This window comes from Haemorhous mexicanus, chromosome 8 (genome assembly GCF_027477595.1).
Source record: "Haemorhous mexicanus isolate bHaeMex1 chromosome 8, bHaeMex1.pri, whole genome shotgun sequence".
Taxonomy (NCBI): Eukaryota; Metazoa; Chordata; class Aves; order Passeriformes; family Fringillidae; genus Haemorhous; species Haemorhous mexicanus.
In genome coordinates, this window is record NC_082348.1 from 1,216,304 (window position 1) to 1,238,032 (window position 21,729).

General features: G+C 50.8%; 1 protein-coding gene across 1 annotated transcript in view; it reads right to left on the reverse strand.

Annotated features, from left to right (window-relative positions):
* Window positions 1–21,729, reverse strand: part of FMNL2 (formin like 2) — a 122,019-nt gene that overhangs the window by 37,052 nt on the left and 63,238 nt on the right. Inside the window, 5 exon segments of the mRNA XM_059852449.1 lie at window positions 3,683–3,835; window positions 5,773–5,856; window positions 6,951–7,027; window positions 10,562–10,642; window positions 18,918–19,001. Coding sequence (XP_059708432.1) covers window positions 3,683–3,835; window positions 5,773–5,856; window positions 6,951–7,027; window positions 10,562–10,642; window positions 18,918–19,001 — 479 coding nt within the window.

Here is a 21,729-nt window from a genome sequence, read left to right on the forward strand (position 1 = left end):
TTTCCTCACCTAGATCTGACAGAAAAACGTTTCTGTTAAAGAGTAATTCCACAATCTTTTTACATTCTAGGGCCACGGAGCTGCTGCAGGGCTGGAGCCCCTCTGGAGCCAGCCTGGAGAGCTGGGAATGTTCCCATGGAGAGGAGAAGGCTCCAGGCAGAGCTCAGAGCCCCTGGCAGGGCCTGGAGGGGCTCCAGGAGAGCTGGAGAGGGACTGGGGACAAGGATGGAGGGACAGGAGCCAGGGAATGGCTCCCAGTGCCAGAGGGCAGGGATGGGTGGGAGATTGGGAATTGGGAATTCCTGGCTGGGCTGGGATTGCCAGAGCAGCTGGGGCTGCCCCTGGATCCCTGGCAGTGCCCAAGGCCAGGCTGGAGCAGCCTGGGATGGTGGGAGGAAGGCTGGAATTGGATCCCAAACCCTCCTGGAATTCCAGGCCGTGCCCACTCTGGTGGTGCAGCCTTGGAATGCCCCAATTTGTCACAAATCACAGCTGATTTCCCCCATCATTTTCACCTCTGAGGTGCTAACAAACAGCCTGTCCTCCCCTGGCTCCCAGGAGAGCAGCCCAGGGTGGGTCTCACAGAGATGAGAAGCTGAAGCTCAGCAGGGCTGGGTGGGTTTTGGGTTCCAACCCTGCAACTTTGCTGGTGCTGGGTTGGAAACTGTGGGGTTTGTATCCACTGACAGCAGAAATTCCCTTCAGAAGGGAAGGTTTTGGCTGATCCCAGCAGTTTGGGGTTTCTGTGATCTGCTGGAGCTGCTCACAAAGATGTTCTGGTAAATTAGGAAGTACCTGACAAAAGGACGACTCCCCAGGCCCCTGAGCAGTGAAAGTGTCACTGGCAAAGCCCAAATTCAGTGACTGCAGCTCCCAAACCGTGTCAGATTTAAACCCCATTACCAAAGCCCACTTCTGGATTTGCCTGGATCATGCTCTCCTCACAGACCCAACAGATTCCAGAGGAAGAACTGAAGTTTCTCAGTTCAATCCAAGGAAAACTCCCATATTTTCCTCAGAAGAAAGGGAATTTCTAATGGGCTGGGACACTGCAAAGCCTGCATTAATATTTATCTGACAGCAGAGTCTGGCTCTCAGTAAAGCTCCTTCTCCCAAAAAAGCAGCACTGAAATCCCCCAAGGTTCTTCCCCCTTTTTCATCCTCCTGCCCTCATTTTGGTGTCGGTTTCCCAAATCCCTGTGCCTCCTCTTGAGGAAAAAACCCCTCTCAGTTGCCAGGGAAACAGGGAGCAGGGAATTGGCAGCTTCAGCTCTGCTGAGAGGAGCTGCAGGGAGGCAGCTGGGGCTGGAATTAGGGAGGGAAGGTCCTGGAGCACGGACTGAGCTCTGCCCACCCCGGGCAGCTCCTGAATTTTGCATTATCCCGGTGAGATCTTCTCAGCCTTCTCCTTTCTCCTCCAACCCTTTCAGCCCAGCTGGGATGGGCCTGGCCTGGGGGAGAGAGAGGGAGGTGTCCCTGCCCATGGGATGGGATGAGTCCAAACCCTTCCAAGCCAAACCAGGCTGGGATTCTGGGGGTCCTTCCTCCCACTGCACAGTCTCCACCATTCCAGGAGTTTCCACACAGCCTGGCTGTCCACACATCCCAAAAAATCTCATTTACCACTCAGAGATGGGGCAGAACCTCCTGGTTTGGCCCAAAAAACCCCACCCTGCACCCCCTCCTCAGTTGAGCACGTGCCTTGTTCCGAGGAGAAGATTCTCCTTCAGTTCACCAGCATCTACGTGTATTGTGTGTTTATAATATACAGTATTATCATCATAAAAATTACTATTCAAAAATTATAGTAATAATAAAAAATACCCCTCCCTTCTTAAAAATCTCTCACCTACCTTTAGCTCTCAGGGATTTTTTAAATACACACAATCCCTAGCTATTGAAAAAATAACATTTTAAAAAAACAGGTATTTTCAAAAGATACACTTTTTAAAAAATGCCCATTTAAAAGAATATTAAAAAAGCAGATTTTAAAACACGGATTTAAGGGAAAAAGCCCTCCAAAACCCATTCCAAAAATGCTGCCCCAGCACTAAGGTGGCTCTGGAGGCAGGAGGAAAATTTTGGCTGGAAAATTCTGTCAGGTCCCGTTTCCGAGGCAGTTTCGGGCATGAGTAAAGCCTCTATTTATAACAAAAAGGGGAAATGAGAGGGACACGGGCTAAAAGCTCTAAGTGTAGCTATCAAACACAACTATTTGCACCAGGATAAGGAGAAGCCAGCTCGTGCTTCCATGCCAGCTGTTCCCCTCTCTCCGCGGACATGCCGCTCTACGGAAGCCAACCAGGCTGGGAACTGCAATGTGCCAACCACACGTGCTGAGCCCAAGTCCCTTCTCCTGGGGCTGGGGCCGTCCCAGCCCGTGTGGCAGCACATTTTCCATGGCATGGCAGCAGGGCTGGCCCCGGGGCTGCGTGCCCTGAGGGGACAGCGCCCAGTGGGACTTACGGGGTTTTCCGGGCGGGAGCGCCATCGGCGGAGCGCAAGGGGAAGCTGCTCCAGAGGCAGTCGGCTGCCAAGCAGCTGTGGCAGCGTTTGAGCTCAAGGTGGTCGGGCAGAGAAACCAGTCTGATGGGGTGTGAGAGGAGGTGAGAGCACGGGGCAGGGTGGGAGAGGTGGGAAGGGCGGGAGAATGGGGGAAGAGTGTCCGAGCGGGAAAAGGGAACGGAGGAGACGTTGAAAGGGAGATTCAGACAGGTGAGCAATAAAGGGAGATGTGAGAAAGGGAAAAGGGGGGAAGGAAATGAAGAGAAACAATGTAAGAGACATGTAAGGTATTCCTGAGTTAGGCATTCCTAATCCCAAGCACTCCTCCCGAGGACACGGCGCCTCCTGCCAGAGCAATTCAGGAGCAAAGAACAACCAAAACCACGACAAAATCCCTAAATCAGCTGGCCAGGTGATCCTGCTGCACTCCACAGCTGGATCTCTTCCCCAGAGCTCTCCTCCTCTGCACTGCCTGAGGGCTGGGAATTAAATCTTCCAGGTACAAGGTCTGGAGCCATCCAACACGGACCCCAGGGCCAAGGTCAGTGCCTGGCACAGCAACACCACCCCTGCTGGAAGGGAAAGGCTGGGAGTGACTCCAGGTTTGGACTCTGCTGGGCTCACAGGATTAGGGAGCAGAACTCCATAAAAGACCAAAAAAAAGTCCCAAAGGATGCAGCAGTCTGAGCTGCATGCTGAGTATCAGCACTGGGAGCTGAGGGTGCTGGTTGGAGTGGGACACCCAAGGAAGGGAAGAGAGGTGACTGCCAAGCAATCCTGGGGAGCGATCCTGCCTTTTCCATAAATAAAACTAAGACAAAGGAATATTGGGAAAGAGAGAGTCAAGCGTGGAATGGTGGGAGGGTGACAGCAGGTTTGGGGGAGGGAAGTGGCCTTTCCAAAGAATCCAATGTCCCTTTCATGGCAGCATGGAGGGAACGTGCTGCTGGAGGAGAGAGGGCTCGGGGTGGGAGCCCCAGCCTGGCTGGGAATGCTGAGTGACATTCTGGAGAAGAGGAACGGCACAAGGAAAGGCACCCTCAGCCCAGCCTGCCCTTGGAGGTGATTCCTGCCCCTGAGAGGTTCCTTCCCCCTCACGGCACCATTCCTTGCCGTGCCCCCGGGCTCGGGGGGCAGGGAGGGCTCTCCCAGAGGGAAGAGCTGCCAGGGATCATACCGGAGCGTGGAGTGCCGGCCGGAGCGGGACGCGCTGCTCCCCACGGGAGAGGGCAGGTTGCTGCCCCTGTGCAGGTCCTCGATGGAGCGGCTCCAGGGCTTGGACTTGTCCATGGAGCTCTCCACGCTGCTCTCCAGGCTCTCAAAGTCGAACCTGCGAGGAAGAGGAAATTCCAGGGCCGGGTGAGGCGGGAGAGGCGCGCGCGGAGTTCTCCTTCCCGCCGCAGGCTTTGCTGGGATCACAGAACCACTGGACAAAGCCAAAAGGCACAAAAGCAAAGGAAAAGATCTCCAGGACCACCAAATCCAAGTGATCCCCCAGCCCTGGGAACGTCCCTGCCCACCCAAGCCATTCCAGGGTTCTGTGATCCCAGCAGGTGGAAAAACGATGGAAAAGGAGAGTTGTGGTGCTGGAGGGACATGGAAAAGGCCAGGGAAACAGGATGAGCTTCACATGGGGAAGGAAAAGTCCACAACAGGTTCATTCAGGCTGGGAAAGCCCTCCAAGAGCATGGAATCCAACCATTCCCAGCCTTGCCAAGGCCACCAGTGCCACATCCACCGGGCACTGGATCCCTCAGGGACACATCCAAGCAGCTTCTTCAACGTAAAACAAATCCAACACTGGCTGCTTGCTGAGGAATATCCCTGTCTGGAAGGAAAAGCTGGGAATTCTGGGAGCTCTCTCCAGTGAACCTCCATCAATCAGCTCTGCCAGTACCCCTTTGGTTTCCTCCATCCCAACTGGGCCCCACAAACCTCCCAGCACATTCAACTATCACCACAATCATCCCAGATTCCCTGATTTCTGACTCCTTGCCCGTCGTTCTGCTACTCCAAGCAGGAATTGCTTGTTCCCCTTCCAGCTCCTGAAGTTATTACTCATGTTCCCCCCGCGAGAGGGGAAAAACCCAGCGAGCTCCTTGCGCACATTTGTACAAATTTAGGAAGAAAGGCTTTGCACAAACATTTCTTTTTGCTGTGCACGGTTTTTTCCAGTGGGTAACATTTGAAACCATAGGATTTTCCCTCATAAATTTTCCTGCAGCCCCACCACAAATCTCTTTTCTGGGCAGTGACGGACGTAAATCTGATGGCAGCCTCGCTAAAAATAAATTATCGGCTCTCCCCAGCTCGAGTTTCTGCTCCAAAATTATCTTTAACCTAAGGCTTCTCTTTCATTGTTATAGAAAAAAAATCTGCTACGATGTCCTGAGTGAATGTGGATTGATTCCCCGTGCCTGGAACGACCCCCAGGCAGCCTGGATGGGGTTTGGAGCACCCTGGGGTTGGGAAGGCTCCCTGGCCAGGGCAGGGAAGGGCTGGGAGGTCCCTCCCAACCCAAACCAGCCTGGGCTGATTCCACCACCATAAAACAAAGTCCCAGCTGCAGATCTCCACTCAAAGCTGATTTCCCCACTGGTTTTTCAGAGCCCAACTCATGATTTATGACCCAAACATCCAAACCTGATCCCAGCATCCCAGCTGTCAGAAACCAGCTCTGGTTCCAGTCCTCCCAACTCCCGGGATGCCCTGGAATTGCTGCTGAGCTGTGCTGCAGCACATCTGCTGCCCAGCACCCCAGCCCAGGCTGCCACTGCTGGGAATCCCTTTGATCCCAGCAGGAACACAAAGCCCTGGGCCCAGACACCAACTGCAAACCTATTTTCAAGGAGCCCTGCATCCTTCCTCACACTGTGGGATGGGTTCTCCACCCCTACGATGCTCAGAGACCAAAGATGAAAAATATGAACAGAGATGAATAATCCCAAGGTTTAAATTCAGGTTGGGTTTTTTTGGTTGGGTTTTTTTTTTTTTTGTCTGCTGTGATGAAACAATTCCAGACTCACATCAAGATTTCCTCTGCTCTCAGGCCCACAGAATCATGGAATTATTGAGGCTGGAAAAGACCAGCACCACCAAACACTTCCGTGCCCACCAAGCATGCCCCACTTTTTGAACAATTCCAGGGATTGTGACCCCACCACTGCCCTGGGCAGCCTGTTCAAGGCTTAACCCCTTTGGAATGAAGGAACATTCCCTGAAACCCATGTATTTCCTGGCAGGAACCCCCAGGAATGTCTCACTTACGTGACTGCATACTGGGCAAAGGACAGGTACTCCACCAGGACATCCAGGCCTTTGTTGTCCTCATTCAGGAACTCCCTGACCCACCTGGGGAGAGACACCAGACATTGGAGCCCTCCTGGGCCTCTGGGATTCCCTGGAATCCTCAGGAAAACTGGAGGCAGAGCCACTGCAGCACTCTGGGTCCCACTCTGGGCCAAAAAAGGGTTTTCAAAATGATTTAGAGGACTTTAAAGAGTCCTTTAGATGCCTTTCCAAACGTTCTGAAATGAGGGTTTTTGCAGCACTGTGAAGGTCAACTCCTCACACAGGGACTTGGCTCAGTTTTTGTCTCGTCCTGATTTCCAGCAGGCTGTAAAAGCAGGAAAAGAATCTCTGGTGGACACCCTGGGTGTGCATTCAACAGCAATTCTGCCTCTTTTGTTAAAAGGTGCTCACCTGTGGCAGTGAATTCCGGCCCCTGGGTTTTGCAAAATAATTCAGGAAAGTCTGCTATGTTCCAAAGCTTGGAAAATGCCAAGAAAAAACTGAAAATCCATCAACTGAGGGGCAAAGTGAGGGGGAAAGGAAGCTCAGCACAGCCCCTGCTCTTCTCTGAACCCCAAGTGGGGCAGCAAATCCCCTGGGAGTGGCGGAGGGGGGTTGATACATAAATTTATCGTTAAATCTAAAATTTAATAATTAAATAAACCAATATACATTTTTAAATTTTTATTATTTATTTATTTATACTTATTTATTATTTTTTGAATTTTAAATTTATACTTTATAGATTTATTAATATACAGATTTTTATATATTTATTCTGGACACAGCTTCACTCCCTGTGCTCGGACTGAGCAAGAGCTGACTCCAACCTTTCCTTAGCCCTTAGAAAAATGTGGATGAATCCATCAGGAAAAGGATTAAAGCTGAATTATCCTCCTGAGATGCCCAGCTCCCCTTAACTAAGTCCATCAGGCTTTAATTAGCAGTCAAGTGGCATCACTTATGGACATGCAAAGGGGTGTATTCTCACAGACAGACACCTTTAGAGTTAAAAAATTAATTATTAAATAATAAAAAATAAATTAATAAATAAAATCAATTTTCAAATAAAATTAATAAAATTAGAAATAATGAAAAATGAAAATAATACAAAATAAAAATTAGATTGAAGCAGAGGCATCAAAAACTCTCACCCAATGTGGTTTGTCCTCAAGGAAATTTCCAGTTCTCGGAGCACCTGAGTTGACTCCTGGACTCGTCTCCTGAATTTCTGCAATGGGATGAGCAGCAAAAATAACAATTAGGCTCTATTAAAAAACATCAACATCTCACCCAGCACAGAGGGAATGAAGAAAACACGGGGCAAACTGAGAACTCCTCTAAATCCCCAGGAATGCAGCAACAACAGCCCAGCAGTCAACAAAAACACGTGTGGAGAGATCCCTTCTGTTCCCAGGAGCATCCTGGAGCTCCCAGGATTAAGGAAATTAAAACCCTGGAGATAAATAAACATTTCCTCATAAGCCAAGCTTTGGTTTAACACCAGACTTTCTCCTGAAGGCTGCAGAGCCCCTGTGCTTCAGAAAACAAGGAGGTGGCAGAGAGCCAGTGGGGGCACCTCAATCCCATCGGGAGCAGGACTGGAGCATCCCCTTCTCCCTGCCCATGGGAAGGTGCTGAAACAGCTGGAGAAGTCCCTCTGGAGCAGCTGTTCTGGCACATTCTCCTTCCTGAGCAAGGCAAAGGAGAGCTAAGTGGGTGAGGAGGGATCAGGGCAGGCTCAGGCGGGATATTGGGAAGGAATTCCTGGATGGGAGAGGCCAGGTGGAGCCACGCAGCAAAATCAGTGCCAGCACCTCAATGGCAGCAGGAACTCTGGAGGGATGAGCTCTCCCATCCCATCCCTGTGAAACCTCCAGCAGGAACTGCTGGGATGAGCTCTCCCATCCCATCCCTGTGAAACCTCCAGCACGAACTCTGCTGGGATGAGCTCTCCCATCCCATCCCTGTGAAACCTCCAGCAGGAACTCTGCTGGGATGAGCTCTCCCATTCCTGAAACTTCCAGCAGGAACTCTGGAGGGATGAGCTCTTCCATCCCATCCCTGTGAAACCTCCAGCAGGAACTCTGCTGGGATGAGCTCTCCCATCCCATCCCTGTGAAACCTTCAGCAGGAACTCTGGTGGAATGAGCTCTCCCATCCCATCCCTGTGAAACCTCCAGCAGGAACTCTGCTGGGATGAGCTCTCCCATTCCTGAAACTTCCAGCAGGAACTCTGGAGGGATGAGCTCTTCCATCCCATCCCTGTGAAACCTTCAGCAGGAACTCTGGTGGGATCAGCTCTCCTATCCCTGAAACCTCCAGCAGGAACTCCAGTGGGATGAGCTCTCCCATCCCTGTGGAACCTTCAGCAGAACTCTGGAGGGATAAGCTCTCCCATCACTCAAACTTCCAGCAGGAACCCTGGTGGGATGAGCTCTCCCATCCAATCCCTGTGGAACCTTCAGCAGGAACCCTGGTGGGATGAGCTCTCCCATCCCTGTGGAACCTTCAGCAGGAACTCCAGTGGGATGAGCTCTGCCATCCCTGTGGAACCTTACCTCCAGTGGGATGAGCTCTCCCATCCCTGTGGAACCTCCAGCAGGAACCCTGGTGGGATGAGCTCTGCCATCCCTGTGGAACCTCACCTCCAGTGGGATGAGCTCTGCCATCCCTGTGGAACCTCACCTCCAGTGGGATGAGCTCTGCCATCCCTGTGGAACCTCACCTCCAGTGGGATGAGCTCTGCCATCCCTTCCCGTGTCAGAGGGCTGAGCAAAGGCTGTGGGTGATCTGGAACGACCCAGCCACAGGCAGGAAACCAGGGCAGTTATTTTTAGGCCCTTTGGGTTTGTCCTTTGTCACGGGAGCCCTGGGTAAGAAAGGCTCCAGTGTGAGCCCACGGAGCGAAGCCAAACACGGAACAATCTCCAATCCCTCCGGAGGAAAAGCACAAAGACGCCGTTCACCGGGCTGGGAAACATCCACACAGGGAAACGTCAGGGTTTCCTAGGGAATGGCTCCCTGCTCCTGGCTGGGGGCTCCAACCAGGGCACTGCCAGGAGCCAGCACATCCTCTGGCTGCCTGGAGGGCTCCAGACCCCGGCAGGGGCTCAGAGACCCTGGCACGGGGGTCACAGACACCTGTGCCTTTGGTTTAGCCCATGGGAACAATTCCCAGCTCTGTCTGAGGAGTTACAAGGCACAAGGGTTTGAGTGGAATGGAAGCGAATTTGTCACAGGGTGAAAAAGTAGAATTTTGGGGATTTAGAATGGGGGTTCAGGAGGCAAGATGGAGGAATCTGTCCTGTCCTTCTCCTTCTTGCCCTCCATCTCCTGCTGGGATGGTGGCACTTCTGGATTGGTTTAGGGTGCAGACAGACTGTCTGACACAGGTGACAGGGATTGGGAAGTTGTTGTAAATAAAGCACAGGTAGTTCTGAGTATGAAAAGCCAACACCACCCCGAGGGCAGGGACTGTGCCACAGACCAACCTGCTGGGCAGATCTCAGCAGGGCAGAGAGAGAATGGAACAGATAAGAGAAAATAAACAACAACCTTGGAAAGCAGAGCCCAGGAACCTCGACTTCTTCTTCAGTCACGGGGCTGGGAAAAAAGACTCTTGAATATCTTGGGGCCATTTCAGCAACAACAAACCTGAGATTGGGGTCCCTGTGTGGCTCAAACCAGCAGCCAGCTGTCCCAGGGTCTGCTCTGCCCCAGGATGGGCTGGGAGCACGGGGAGCCAGGGGCACCTTCCCTGTGCCATGGAACAGCCGGGGCAGGATCCGTGCTCTCCACAGGGAACCCACCTGGGATCACTGTGGGGCACCACAGGGCAGGGACTGCTGGGCAAGGGGCACAGCCAGGCCAGGGCACAGCCTGCTGGGCTCTGCTGCACTTCTGGGTGGGCTTTAGAGGCTCTTGGGGCTGTCACCATGCATGGAGCTGGTCACCATGGATGGGAGGTGATGCCTATGGATGGCCATGGATGGAGCTGTCAGCATGGATAGAGCTGATCCCCATGGATGGAGATGTCACCATGGATGGAGATGTCACCATGGATGGAGCAGACAGCATGGACAGAGGTGATCCCCATGGATGGGAGATGATCCCCATGGATGGGAGATGATCCCCATGGATGGGAGATGATCCCCATGGATGGAGCTGATCACCATGGATGGAGCTGATCTCCATGGATGGAGTTGATCCCCATGGATGAGAGCTGATCCCCATGGATGGAGTTGATCCCCATGGATGGGAGCTGATCCCCATGGATGGGAGTTGATCCCCATGGATGGGAGATGATCCCCATGGATGGAGTTGATCCCCATGGATGGGAGTTGATCTCCATGGATGGGAGCTGATCCCCATGGACGGAGCTGACCACCATGAACAAACAGTGCACTCAGCTGCACTGAGCCTCTGCCAGGCAAATTCCCAGAGGAAAGGACTCAAAACTCGGACAGCCCTTCCCAGGGTGAGCAAAGGGCCATCAGACAGGGCCAAAGCCAGGCCTAGAGCCCAGCTCAGAGACAATTTCTCAGATTATTTACTGAAGCCAACCCTATTAAAACAAGCTGTGCTCCGTGTCAGATGGTCCTTGGCTTCCCAACATCTGCTCTCCTTCCCAAGCTGGAAAACTGCAGCGAATTCCCAATTTCTCTCTGCTTCTCCCCGAAACTTTCCATGGCATTTGCACAAAGGCAGGAAGGAACCTGGACCCCAGGACCATCCTGGCAGGAGGAAACAGGATGCTCCTCACCTTCCTGGTCACTGCTGGGTCCAGATACCCCTTCAGCTTCTGGATGTAAGTGTGTGGAGGATTCTTCACTTGGAATCTTTCCTGGAAAAGAGGCAGGAATAAACATCAGCCATTTTTCTGTATTCACCAGAAAACACGTGCACCACATACATATTAAACAATATATATTTATAATAGATTCCCTTCCTAAGTGGATAATCTACGCGTGCAATTAAAACAGATTTAAATGGAACTTGATATTTATATCAACAGTATAAAAAGACACCTTAAACATTCAGTGGGAATTGTGAATTTTACTTGCACAACCATCTGAAGTTCCAGGGTTTCTGCTCAGCAGGAGCGTGGAGAGGAAGGAGAAGGGTCAGGAGAGCAGTTCCATGCACCAACACAAAATCCTTTTCAATCACTTGGAAAAAACCTTCCCCTGTCCCAGGCTGCTCCAAGCCCTGTCCAGCCTGGCCTTGGGCACTACCAGGGATCCAGGGGCAGCCCCAGCTGCTCTGGGCATCCCAGCCCAGCCAGGAATTCCCAGTTCCCAATCTCCCACCCATCCCTGCCCGCTGGCAGTGGGAAGCCAGAGGTCCTCAAGGTCCCAACTCCTCCTGCAGGGATCACTCGATCTCCCATCAATCCCCCCTCAGCCCCAGATCACAGATTTGGTGACAAACACCAAAGCTCTGTTTTCTGAGAGCTCCCTGATTTCCCCCTGCTTTCCCAGTGTCCAGCTGGAAGCTGATCCCTCCAGAGCTGCTGTGAAACACGAGCTGTTCCCCGGGCAGTGTGCTGTGTCCAAACCTCCTCACAGCATTCCCATTCTCTGATCCTACTCGGATCTTGGAATAACTTTGAGCTATTCTGCCCCTTTCCCTGGAGGAAAGATCTCATCCCAATCTCCTGAAATTTCCTCTTTTATCTGAAAGCTCCCTTTCTTAGGTCAGGATGCAATTCTGGCTGCATTATCCCGAGCTTGTTCCAGAACGAAGAGGACACTGCTGCCCAGTCACCAGAACTGTCTGAACACCACAAGTTCTTCCTGTTATTATCTTGCTGCTTGCTGGAAAAGAAGCAATCCATCCTGGCCAGCAGGAAAAAATGAAGGAAAAACTCTTCTGTGAGCTCCACCAGCCCTGGTGGGAGCTCTGGAAGCCACAGAGCACTCATGGCTTTCCTCTTTTACAACTGGATTCTTTTTCCATGCACCTCCACACGGCTCTGGAATTGGCATTTCCTATTTTATCTAAAAAACAGCTCAGAAAATGCAAAGTTCTTCCCTGAGGGTTCTTCTCTGGACCAAGTGACACCAGCAGGGTGTGCCCTGCTCCAGCACCACGTCCACCATCCTGGATTCTTCCGGGCTCTCTCTCGGGGATCCTTGGAGCCAGGCTGGCCTCAGTGGCTCCCATGGGGCACACAGAGATTTCCTGGAAGCCCAGAGTGCTTTGGGGTGGAAGAGCCCTTAAGGATCCCCCAATTCCAGCCCCTGCCACGCCCTCCTGGCAGCAGTGTCCCATCCCAACAACGCTCCACCTTCCCTCTCCCATTTATTCCCCCCTTTCTGCTGACTGAGCTGGGCTCAGTCCAATCCCCCAGAGAAGCTCTTCTGCTCTCCTGGATTAATTCCTCTTCCCAAGTAATCCACCCTCTGCTGAAGTGACAGGAGCTTTTCCCAGCCACCAGCTTTAATTGCCTGGAATCCCCAAAATGAAACGTTTAAAGAGACTCAAGGAGCACATTTAACAGTCTGGGAGGCAGCTACTGGATGTTTTTGTTTGTTTTCTTCAAACCTGGCTGCAATTATGTATTTATGTAATAATCTCTGCAGCAGCTTCGTGTAAAAAGATGCTGCTCACTCCTGTGGAGTGGAATTATTTGGGATAAAGGACTTTCCAGACATTATCCATGAGCAGCAAACAACAGCAAGGCCCTACCTGAGGAGTGACCCAAAATTACTCGTGGTAAACATCTCCTAGGCCTGGAAACATTTTTACAGCCCCCTCAAGTGTTTCTTTTTTGCTGGTTTGGAAAGCTAGGAGGGATTAGCCTTTGAAATGGCCCTTTCCTGGCTATGAGTCCTGTCTGGGTTTATCCAGCTCGGAGTGTTTTATATTAGAGGCTGATTAAGAAGCTGCGAGGGCCAGGCTGTGCAGAGAGGCCTCCAAGTCACCCTGGATGTCTGGTCACAGCCACCCTCTTCCCAAAAATCTGACTGGGAGCTCCCAGGGGTTGGGAATGGAGCTGGCTGCAGGCTGATCTTCCTGGAATCCACCGGGATACTCTCAGGACCCTCCGTGGGAGCATCCCAACGCCCACGCTTCCCAAGGCACTGCTGTGCCTCAGAAACCAGAATTAAAGAGTTAAAAACCCCTGCTTTTTTTCCTGTCAGCTCCTCCCCTCCACTTCTGGCAATTCCCACCCACTCCTTGGCCAGCTCTGCTTCCAAACCCAGGATTTAACACCATCTGAGGGACGAGGTCGGGCACTTTTACCACACACACAAAAAAAAAAGCCAAAAATCCGGATTGGAGCGGCCAAACCTTGCTCAGCAAATGCTGCGGGGTGACATCACGACTGGGACGTGGTGGCTTCCCTGGGCTGAGCCATTCAGACACAACAAAGTTCCTAAATCCTGGTGAAACCCTTCTGATCTGCCCTACGTGCCTGCTGTGAGCTGCAGCGTTATCTGCAGCTGGAAGGACGGGGGCACGGAGCAGCAGTGGCTGCACGCTGCCTCTGCCAGCCACCCACAAAGCAAACCAGCCTCATTCCCAGGGATAAAGGTCCTTCCTGGCTTGGGAAATCCCTGAGGAGGGGGGTTGGAAGGCAGGATGCAAGGGAATGCAAGGACAGGGAGCAATGAGATGAGCTGGGCCCAGCACGTTCCTTTGGGGGATAACTGGGGAGGATTCACTGGGATTAAATCCTGAGAGGGATCTGGGACAAGGGCTGGAGGGACAGGGCACAGGGAATGGCTCCTACTGCCAGAGGGCAGGGATGGATGGGAGACTGGGAATTGGGAATTCCTGGCTGGGCTGGGATTCCCAGAGAAGCTGTGGCTGCCCCTGGATCCCTGGCAGTGTCCCAGGCCAGGTTGGAATAACTTGGGATAGGGGAAGGTGTGCCACCATGGCAGGGGTGGGACTGAATGGCTCTGAAGTCCTTTTCAGCCCAGCCCATTCCATGATTCCATAATTCAGGGGAACAGCAGGAGCACAGCAGCTTTCCTGTGCCTCTTCCACCCCGACCTGGCACTTTCTTCTCCAGCTGACACAGGAGAAAAGGGGGCTGGGGGGGCTTTGCTTCAGCAGCCAAGAGGAACTGCTGGACCTCTGCCCTTCCTCCTGCACGTGATCCTACAAGGAACCTGACACATCTCCAGGTCACCCAGCTCTGGAAAACACATTCATCCCAGAACCAGGAAATTGTGCCTTTTCCAACAGCCCTCGGCTCCCAAAGCCATTCAGGGCATTTCTCTGCATTATCTGTTATTCCCATTATTCTCGTTATCCTCTCTGAGCTGCTCCATTCCTGGGATTCAGAGATGCTGGGGAAGCACCCGAGTCGGGATGAGAATCCCACAGGCTGTGCTGGGAGAGCACGAACCCCACGGACTGGGATCAGTGGGGAAGGAGATGGACAAGGAGATGGAGATGGACAAGGAGATGGACAAGGAGATGGACAAGGAGATGGACAAGGAGATGGACAAGGAGATGGAGATGGACAAGGAGATGGGGAGCAGTGTCTCAAGCACATCTCGAGCACGGTGCAGAATTCCCCATCTCCCACAGATCCAGAGGGTGGCTCAGTCCCATCCCAGCACTCCACCCATTCCCACCAGCAGGACAACGTGTCACTGTGGAAGTGTCCTCATGGAACGAGGTGACAGCAGCTGCTCATCCCTGCTCTAACGAGGAGCAGAACCCCCCATTTCCCCAGGATTAGTGATCCATTCCCCCAGGATCGCTGCCAGCTCCGTGCTGGACCCAGCTGCTGCTGCTCCCCCCGAGCCCAGGGGTGCCCAGCCCTTCCCAATCCCAAATCACACAGCCTGGACTCCTCATGCCTTTACCTCCAACCTCTCCACCCCCCCTTGTCTGATCTCCCCCGAGCCTCCTCTCCCAGGGTGACTCGGCCAGATGGATGAAGCCATCAGTGTCCAAAGTCCAGCTTCTCCTGAACTCAGGAAATCATGGGATTTTCACCCTGTGTTTACCCCAGCAGGGCAGAGTCCCTGGAATACACCAGGTTTTTTAAGCAAAGCCTCTCAAGCCAGAGCTGTAAATGGTTTCTGCAGTGCATGCAAAGTGTTGGAAAATCCTTGGTTGGATCTTGGCAAAACAAGCCCTGGATCTCTGTAGGGAAAGGGTCAATGGCAGCACCAGGGCTCCTTCCTGAGGAGAAATCTGGGCTGCACTGAGGAACTGGCCACAAAGAATCCACAGCACCCCACAGCACCCTGCTCCTCCTCAGCCCCTCTCCATCAGCCCCCCATGGCTCCCGTGAATATATACTATATTTTATGTCATATATTATAATATATTATATATATTTTAAAATATATTATTAAAAATGTATTATATATTATAAAATGTGTATTATGTTATAGTTTTATATTGTTATATTTTTATTTTATATTATTTATTATTAATATTTTTATTATTTATATATCAGGAATGTGTATTATATATTATATCTTTTTATATATTATTATATTTTATATATTACATGTAATATTTTATTATATTTAATGCTTATAATATTGATATGTATCTAATGTTTCAATATTCCAGGGCAATATTTCTATATTGTGAATACATACTATATTTTTACAAGTTATATATATAATCAATATCATTAATATTAATATTTTATATATATTTTGATATTCCAGGGCAATATTTCTATCTTGTGAATATATACTATATCTTTACATGTTATATATAATCGATATTATTAATATTAATATTTTATATATATTTAGATATTCCAGGGCAATATTTCTATCTTGTGAACATATACTATATCTTTACAAGTTATATATAATCAATATTATTAATATTAATAATTTATATATATTTCGATATTCCAGGGCAATATTTCTATCTTGTGAATATATACTATATCTTCACATGTTATATATAATCGATATTATTAATATTTTATATATATTTCAATATTCCAGGGCAATATTTCTATCTTGTGAATATATACTATATTTTTACAAGTTATATATATAATCGATATTATTAATATTAATAATTTTATATATTTCAATATTCCAGGGCAATATTTCTATCTTGTGAACATATACTATATCTTTACAAGTTATATATATAATCAATATTATTAATATTAATAATTTATATATATTTCGATATTCCAGGGCAATATTTCTATCTTGTGACTATACAGTATATCTTTACATCTTATATATAATCGATATTATTAATATTTTGTATATATTTCAATATTCCAGGACAATATTTCTATCTTGTGAATATATACTATATCTTTACATGTTATATATAATCAATATTATTAATATTAATATTTTATATCTACATTTCAATATCCCAGGGCAATATTTCTATCTTGTGAATATATACTATATCTTCACATGTTATATATAATCGATATTATTAATATTTTATATATATTTCAATATTCCAGGGCAATATTTCTATCTTGTGAATATACAGTATATCTTTACATGTTACATATAATCGATATTATTAATATTAATATTTTATATATATTTCAATATTCCAGGACAATATTTCTATCTTGTGAATATATACTATATCTTTACATGTTATATATAATCAATATTATTAATATTAATATTTTATATCTACATTTCAATATCCCAGGGCAATATTTCTATCTTGTGAATATATACTATATCTTCACATGTTATATATAATCGATATTATTAATATTTTATATATATTTCAATATTCCAGGGCAATATTTCTATCTTGTGAATATACAGTATATCTTTACATGTTACATATAATCGATATTATTAATATTAATATTTTATATATATTTCAATATTCCAGGGCAATATTTCTATCTTGTGAATATATACTATATCTTTATATGTTATATATAATCAATATTATTTATATTAATATTTTATATCTGTATTTCGATATTCCAGGGCAATATTTCTATCTTGTAAATATACAGTACATCTTTACATCTTATATATAATCGATATTATTAATATTTTGTATATATTTCAATATTCCAGGACAATATTTCTATCTTGTGAATATATACTATATCTTCACATGTTCTATATAATCGCTATTATTAATATTAATATTTTCTATCTGTGTTTCAATATTCCAGGGCAATATTTCTCTGTTGTGACTATATAAACATCCCACACCCCATCTGCTGCGTTTGGGTGCTTTTGGTGACACCTGCTCCCAGGGCTGTGACTGAGGGGGTGGCAGTCCCCCAGGCTGTGCCCCCTGCCCAGCGTGTCCCATGGGATGGCTGGCCAGGCAAAGGTGGCCCTCGGTCCCCCGGCCCTGCTGGCTCCTCAGCCATTCCAAAGGATGGGAAGGGCCCATCCCAGGGAAGGGACTCATCCCAGCCCGGGGGTGGACGGGGAGTTGTGCAAGGAGATTGCTCCAGATTGCAGATTTCCTCCCCATCTGCTGAGGCTGCTGCCTCAGCCCAGGCTGGGCAGTGAATCAGCAGCAGCTGCACAGGGTGGATCAGCTCCGAGGGGGAATTTGCACACCCAGGCTGGGATCAAACAGCTCCTGCCTGTGCCGCTGCCAGCAGGGACTCAGCACAGAGCTCACACCTCTGCAGGCTGCTCTGGGAACAGCCTGGCACAAACCATGGAGCCCCAGACTGGCTCGGCTCGGGAGGGACCCTAAAGCCCACCCAGGGCCACCCCTGCCATGGCAGGGACAGCTCCCACTGGCCCAGAGTGCCACCAGCCCTGTCCAGGCTGGCCTGGGACACCGCCAGCGATGGCAACCTGCACTCACTCACAGCAGCTCCTGCAGTTTGTCATGTCTCAGCAAAGAGAGTCTTTAAACAGCTCCAGCTTTACATTCCTGCACAGGAAACACGTGGGGAAAGAGCAGCTCTTCACAAAGCTTTGCTTTAAGGTACCTGTGCAGTGAATTTAACTGCCAGAGGGCAGGGTGAGATGGGGTACTGGGAAAAAATTCCTTCCCTGTGGGGCTGGAGAGGCCCTGGCACAGGGTGCCCAGAGCAGCTGTGGATCCCTGGCAGTGCCAGGTTGGCCACTGGGGTTTGGAGCAATCTGGGATGGTGGAAGGTGTGGAATGGGATGGGATTTAAGGTCCCTCCAACCCAAACCAGTCTGGGATTCCACGACTGGATCAGGCAGCCCACCACTGTTCAGCTGAATAGAAGTGTCCCATAAATGTCCTTATCCCAATGTCCCTGACCTCCTGCCAAACTCTCACCCTGCTCCTGCTGAGCTCCCATCCCAAGGGAACAGCCCACTTTCCCAGTGCTGGATCAATTATTTTCATTAGCCACTACTGCTGAACCTCATGGCATTTTGCTGCTGGCTCCCAAACTCAAATCTCACTTTGTCACATTTTGTATCCCCCCAAAATGCCATTCTTGTTTATCCACCACATCCTGCTGATTGCTGCACACCCTGCACAGCTCACCAGGAGATGCCTCAGCCTCCAGGTTGTTCCCAGCCTCTGGAGGTGAACAGGGCTTCAGCCTCCTGTCCCTGGGGGTGACAGCTCCAGCTGTCACCACGGAGCGTGACGTGGGCAACCAGACACTGCCTGGACTGAGACCATTTGATCATTTGATCATCTGCTCATTTGTTCACTTGATCATTTGCTCATTTGATCATTTGCTCATTTGACCATTTGTTCATTTGTTCATTTGATCATTTGACCATTTGTCCTTGTTTGCAAGACTCTGAGCCTGTGCAGGGCAAACCCAGCAGCCTTCAGCAGCCAGAGGGAATCCAGGATGGAAGCATCAGAGGGGAAAGGGATATCCCTCTGTGAGGTGGGAACTGGCACCTCCAGGCTGGCATCAAACAGCTCCTGCCTGACCTGCTGCCAGCACAGACTCCAGCCCAGAGCTCACAGCCCTCTGGGACACGGAGAAACACCAATCAGGGAGTGACAGAATCCCAGGATGGGTTGGGGTGGCTGCAGCAATCACTGCAAGGCCTCTAGGAGGGGTTACCAACAGGGGAGCAGAAGGAGTGAGTGTCTGAAGCTCCTGGGAACAGGAGTTTCCTGGGTCCTGCGAGGTCCTGCTCGGCCCAGGGACGCTGTGGATGGAGCAGCTGGGCAGAGGCAGCTCCCGAGGCTCTCCAGAGGCTCCTCACCTGGTCACAGATGAGCTCCCACTTCTTCTCGTTGTCGTACTGCCGCAGGAGCCGGGCTTTGTCGGGGGGCAGGTTCATGGCATTCTGTGGAGAGAAGCAGCACTGTGAGGGAGCAGCCACAGCCAAACCCAGCTGCAGCAGACCAAGGCAGCGTGGCTGCTGAATTGTTTCCTGTGAATTCCTGATGCCAGACCTGCTCAGGAACGTTCCCTCCCCGTGTTGGTTGTGGCCCCAAAAGCGCCGGTGAATCACCAGGCACCCAAGGGCAGAGCTGGGACACACGAGGTGAGCGACTCAGGGCCAGCCCTGAGCCCCAGTTCCTGGGTTTTTAGGAAAAAAAAGGTCCCTGTGAGGGTGGGGAAGCCCTGGCACAGCTTCCCAGAGAAGCTGTGTCTGCCCCTGGATCCCTGAAGTGTCCCAGGCCAGGCTGGGCAGGGCTTGGAGTACCCTGGGATGGTGCAAGGTGTCCCTGCCCACGGGATGAGCTTTAAGGTCCCTTCCAATCCAAACTATTTTTGGGTTCTGTGACCATCCACCTCCATCCAGCAGAGAGGACAGGATTCCCTGAGCTGCCACAGCACAGGAGCCACTCTGTGCCCCCGCCAGGTCCCATCCCCTTCCCCTGAGGACATTCCTAAGGGAAACACCTCCCACTGCAGCTGGGGCTGCAGGACAGTCCTCTCCCAACAGGACCATGAAATGCCACTCCGTTTTACCCCAGCAGCTATGCAGGCTGGAAAAGTCACCACACAGCACCTTATCTGGATGGCACAGATCCTGCAGTCAGGATTGCTGCTGCCCAAGCCCCAGAGATAACAATCCCAGCCCGTGAGTGACAGGACTCAGAAGGAAGGGGAGAGGCAGCAATTATTTGATCCCTATCGTTCCTGGCTCCTTTGATGTGAGCTCTCCTTCCAGGACAGCTCTCTGGGAAGGGTGGCTTTCCCAAGAGCCCTGTCCTGGAATGTGCAGCATAACTGTCGTGCTTGTGCTCCTGGAGAACCCAGGAACAGCTGGATGGGACCCAGAACAGCTGGATGGGACCCAGAACAGCTGGAGAGCTCTGCACACACCAGGTCTGGAAGGGATCCCCATCAGCCTGGCCGAGCACAGCAAGGCCAAGTGGTGGGTGGAGAATCTGCTGAGCACCTCCTGGGCTCCAGCATCTCCTGGGCTCCAGCTGGAATTCCCAAACTGGCCCCAGTTAACCCAGTTAACCCCTGGGGACCACAGGCCTCTGGCAGTAATTCCCAGTGAGGAAGAGCCAGCCGGTCCCGGTGGCACCAGCCACAACAATAAATCAGGAATCAATTAATCAGAGTTTCAGACTGAAATCCCACTCCAGGAGCACCTTCCCAAGGAGTGTGACACACAGCCTCCAGATTTATTCCAGCAGGCTGTCCTGGGGGTCCCTGGGACCACCCCAGAGCCATCCTCTGCCCAGACTTCCTTTGTTTCCTCAGGGGAGGGAAGAGGAGGGATGTGGACAAGCAGCACCTGGGGGCATCAGCCAACCAGGACACCTCACTGGCACCTGGAAAATGGGAATTTAAGGAAGCTCCTGGCAGGATCACAGGTGCCAAGAGGGATTCTGTGCCAGGGGATGCAGTGCTGACCATGCTGAAGGGCACCAGGACAGCTGAGCCATCCCAGCCAAGGAGTGCTCCTGCTCCTGGGGATCCCCTCCACACCTCCTGCTCCCATGGCTGCTCCTCCCAGAGCTTGTTTGCCACCAGATAACAGTGACTCTTTCTCCTGCTCATCTCTGCTGTCATGCTGACAGTATTTATAGGCTCTGATCATATCTGTGCTTGCTTCTCCTCTCAGTCTCTCAGCAGGCACCTTATCAGCTCTGCTTATCATTTCATGCACTCCTTGGTATTTTTCCTGAGGGTTCTTCCAGCGCCATTCCTCACTCCTGAGCCATATTTCACAGCTCCACTGGCTCCCAGCTGGAGGAGAAGCTGCAGTGTTTACCTGCAGTGCAGCCCTTGTCAAGCTCTGATCTCCTTAGAGCTAATCAGCTTACGCACCCGGCTGGCAGGGGGACAAGAACCCTGCCTGGAACCCTGGGCAGGGCTCAGCCACGGCAGGGAGGAGAGCCTGAGCAGGGAAACAAGGCCCAGGCAGCAGCTCCAGGGATCCCAGTCCCCAGGGAAGGCAGCAGGTCCCAGTGCTCTGCCCTGCCCCACACAGCCCCTCCACAGCTCACTCCAGGCACTGCTGCCCTCTCCCCAGGGAAATCCTCTCTGGACACCCTGTGCAGGCTGAGGGGGAACTGCACTCCCCACAAAGAGATCTGGAGTGTCACCGTGGCACGGGCAGGACCAGGGCTCACCCCACAGTCCCCCCAGCCCTTGGCTGGGTCTCTGCTGGAGGGAACTGGGAAGGGAAGAAGCGCCTCGGTTACCTGCACAGCCCGAGGGAGCCTTAGGTCAGCCAGAGAGGGCCCAAAGGAGGGGCACGGGGATGGGGAGGGGTCTGCAAGGGACACAGGGGGGGCATTTGGGGCCGCTTGGCTTCTTCAGCTGCACAAGAGGAGACTGAGGGGAGAGACCTGGAGCTTCCTCCTGAGGGACAGCCCCGACCTCTGCTCTCTGTGGTCAGGGACAGAACCTGAGGAAGGGCTGGGGCTGTGCCATGGAATTTCAGGTTGGATATCAGGAAAAGCTCTTCTCCAGAGGGTGCTGGCACTGCCCAGGCTCCCCAGGGAATGGGCACATTCCCAAGGCTGCCAGAGCTCCAGGAGGGTTTGGACACCAGGAGTGCACAGGGTGGGATTTTGGGGTGTCTGCGCAGGGTCAGGAGCTGG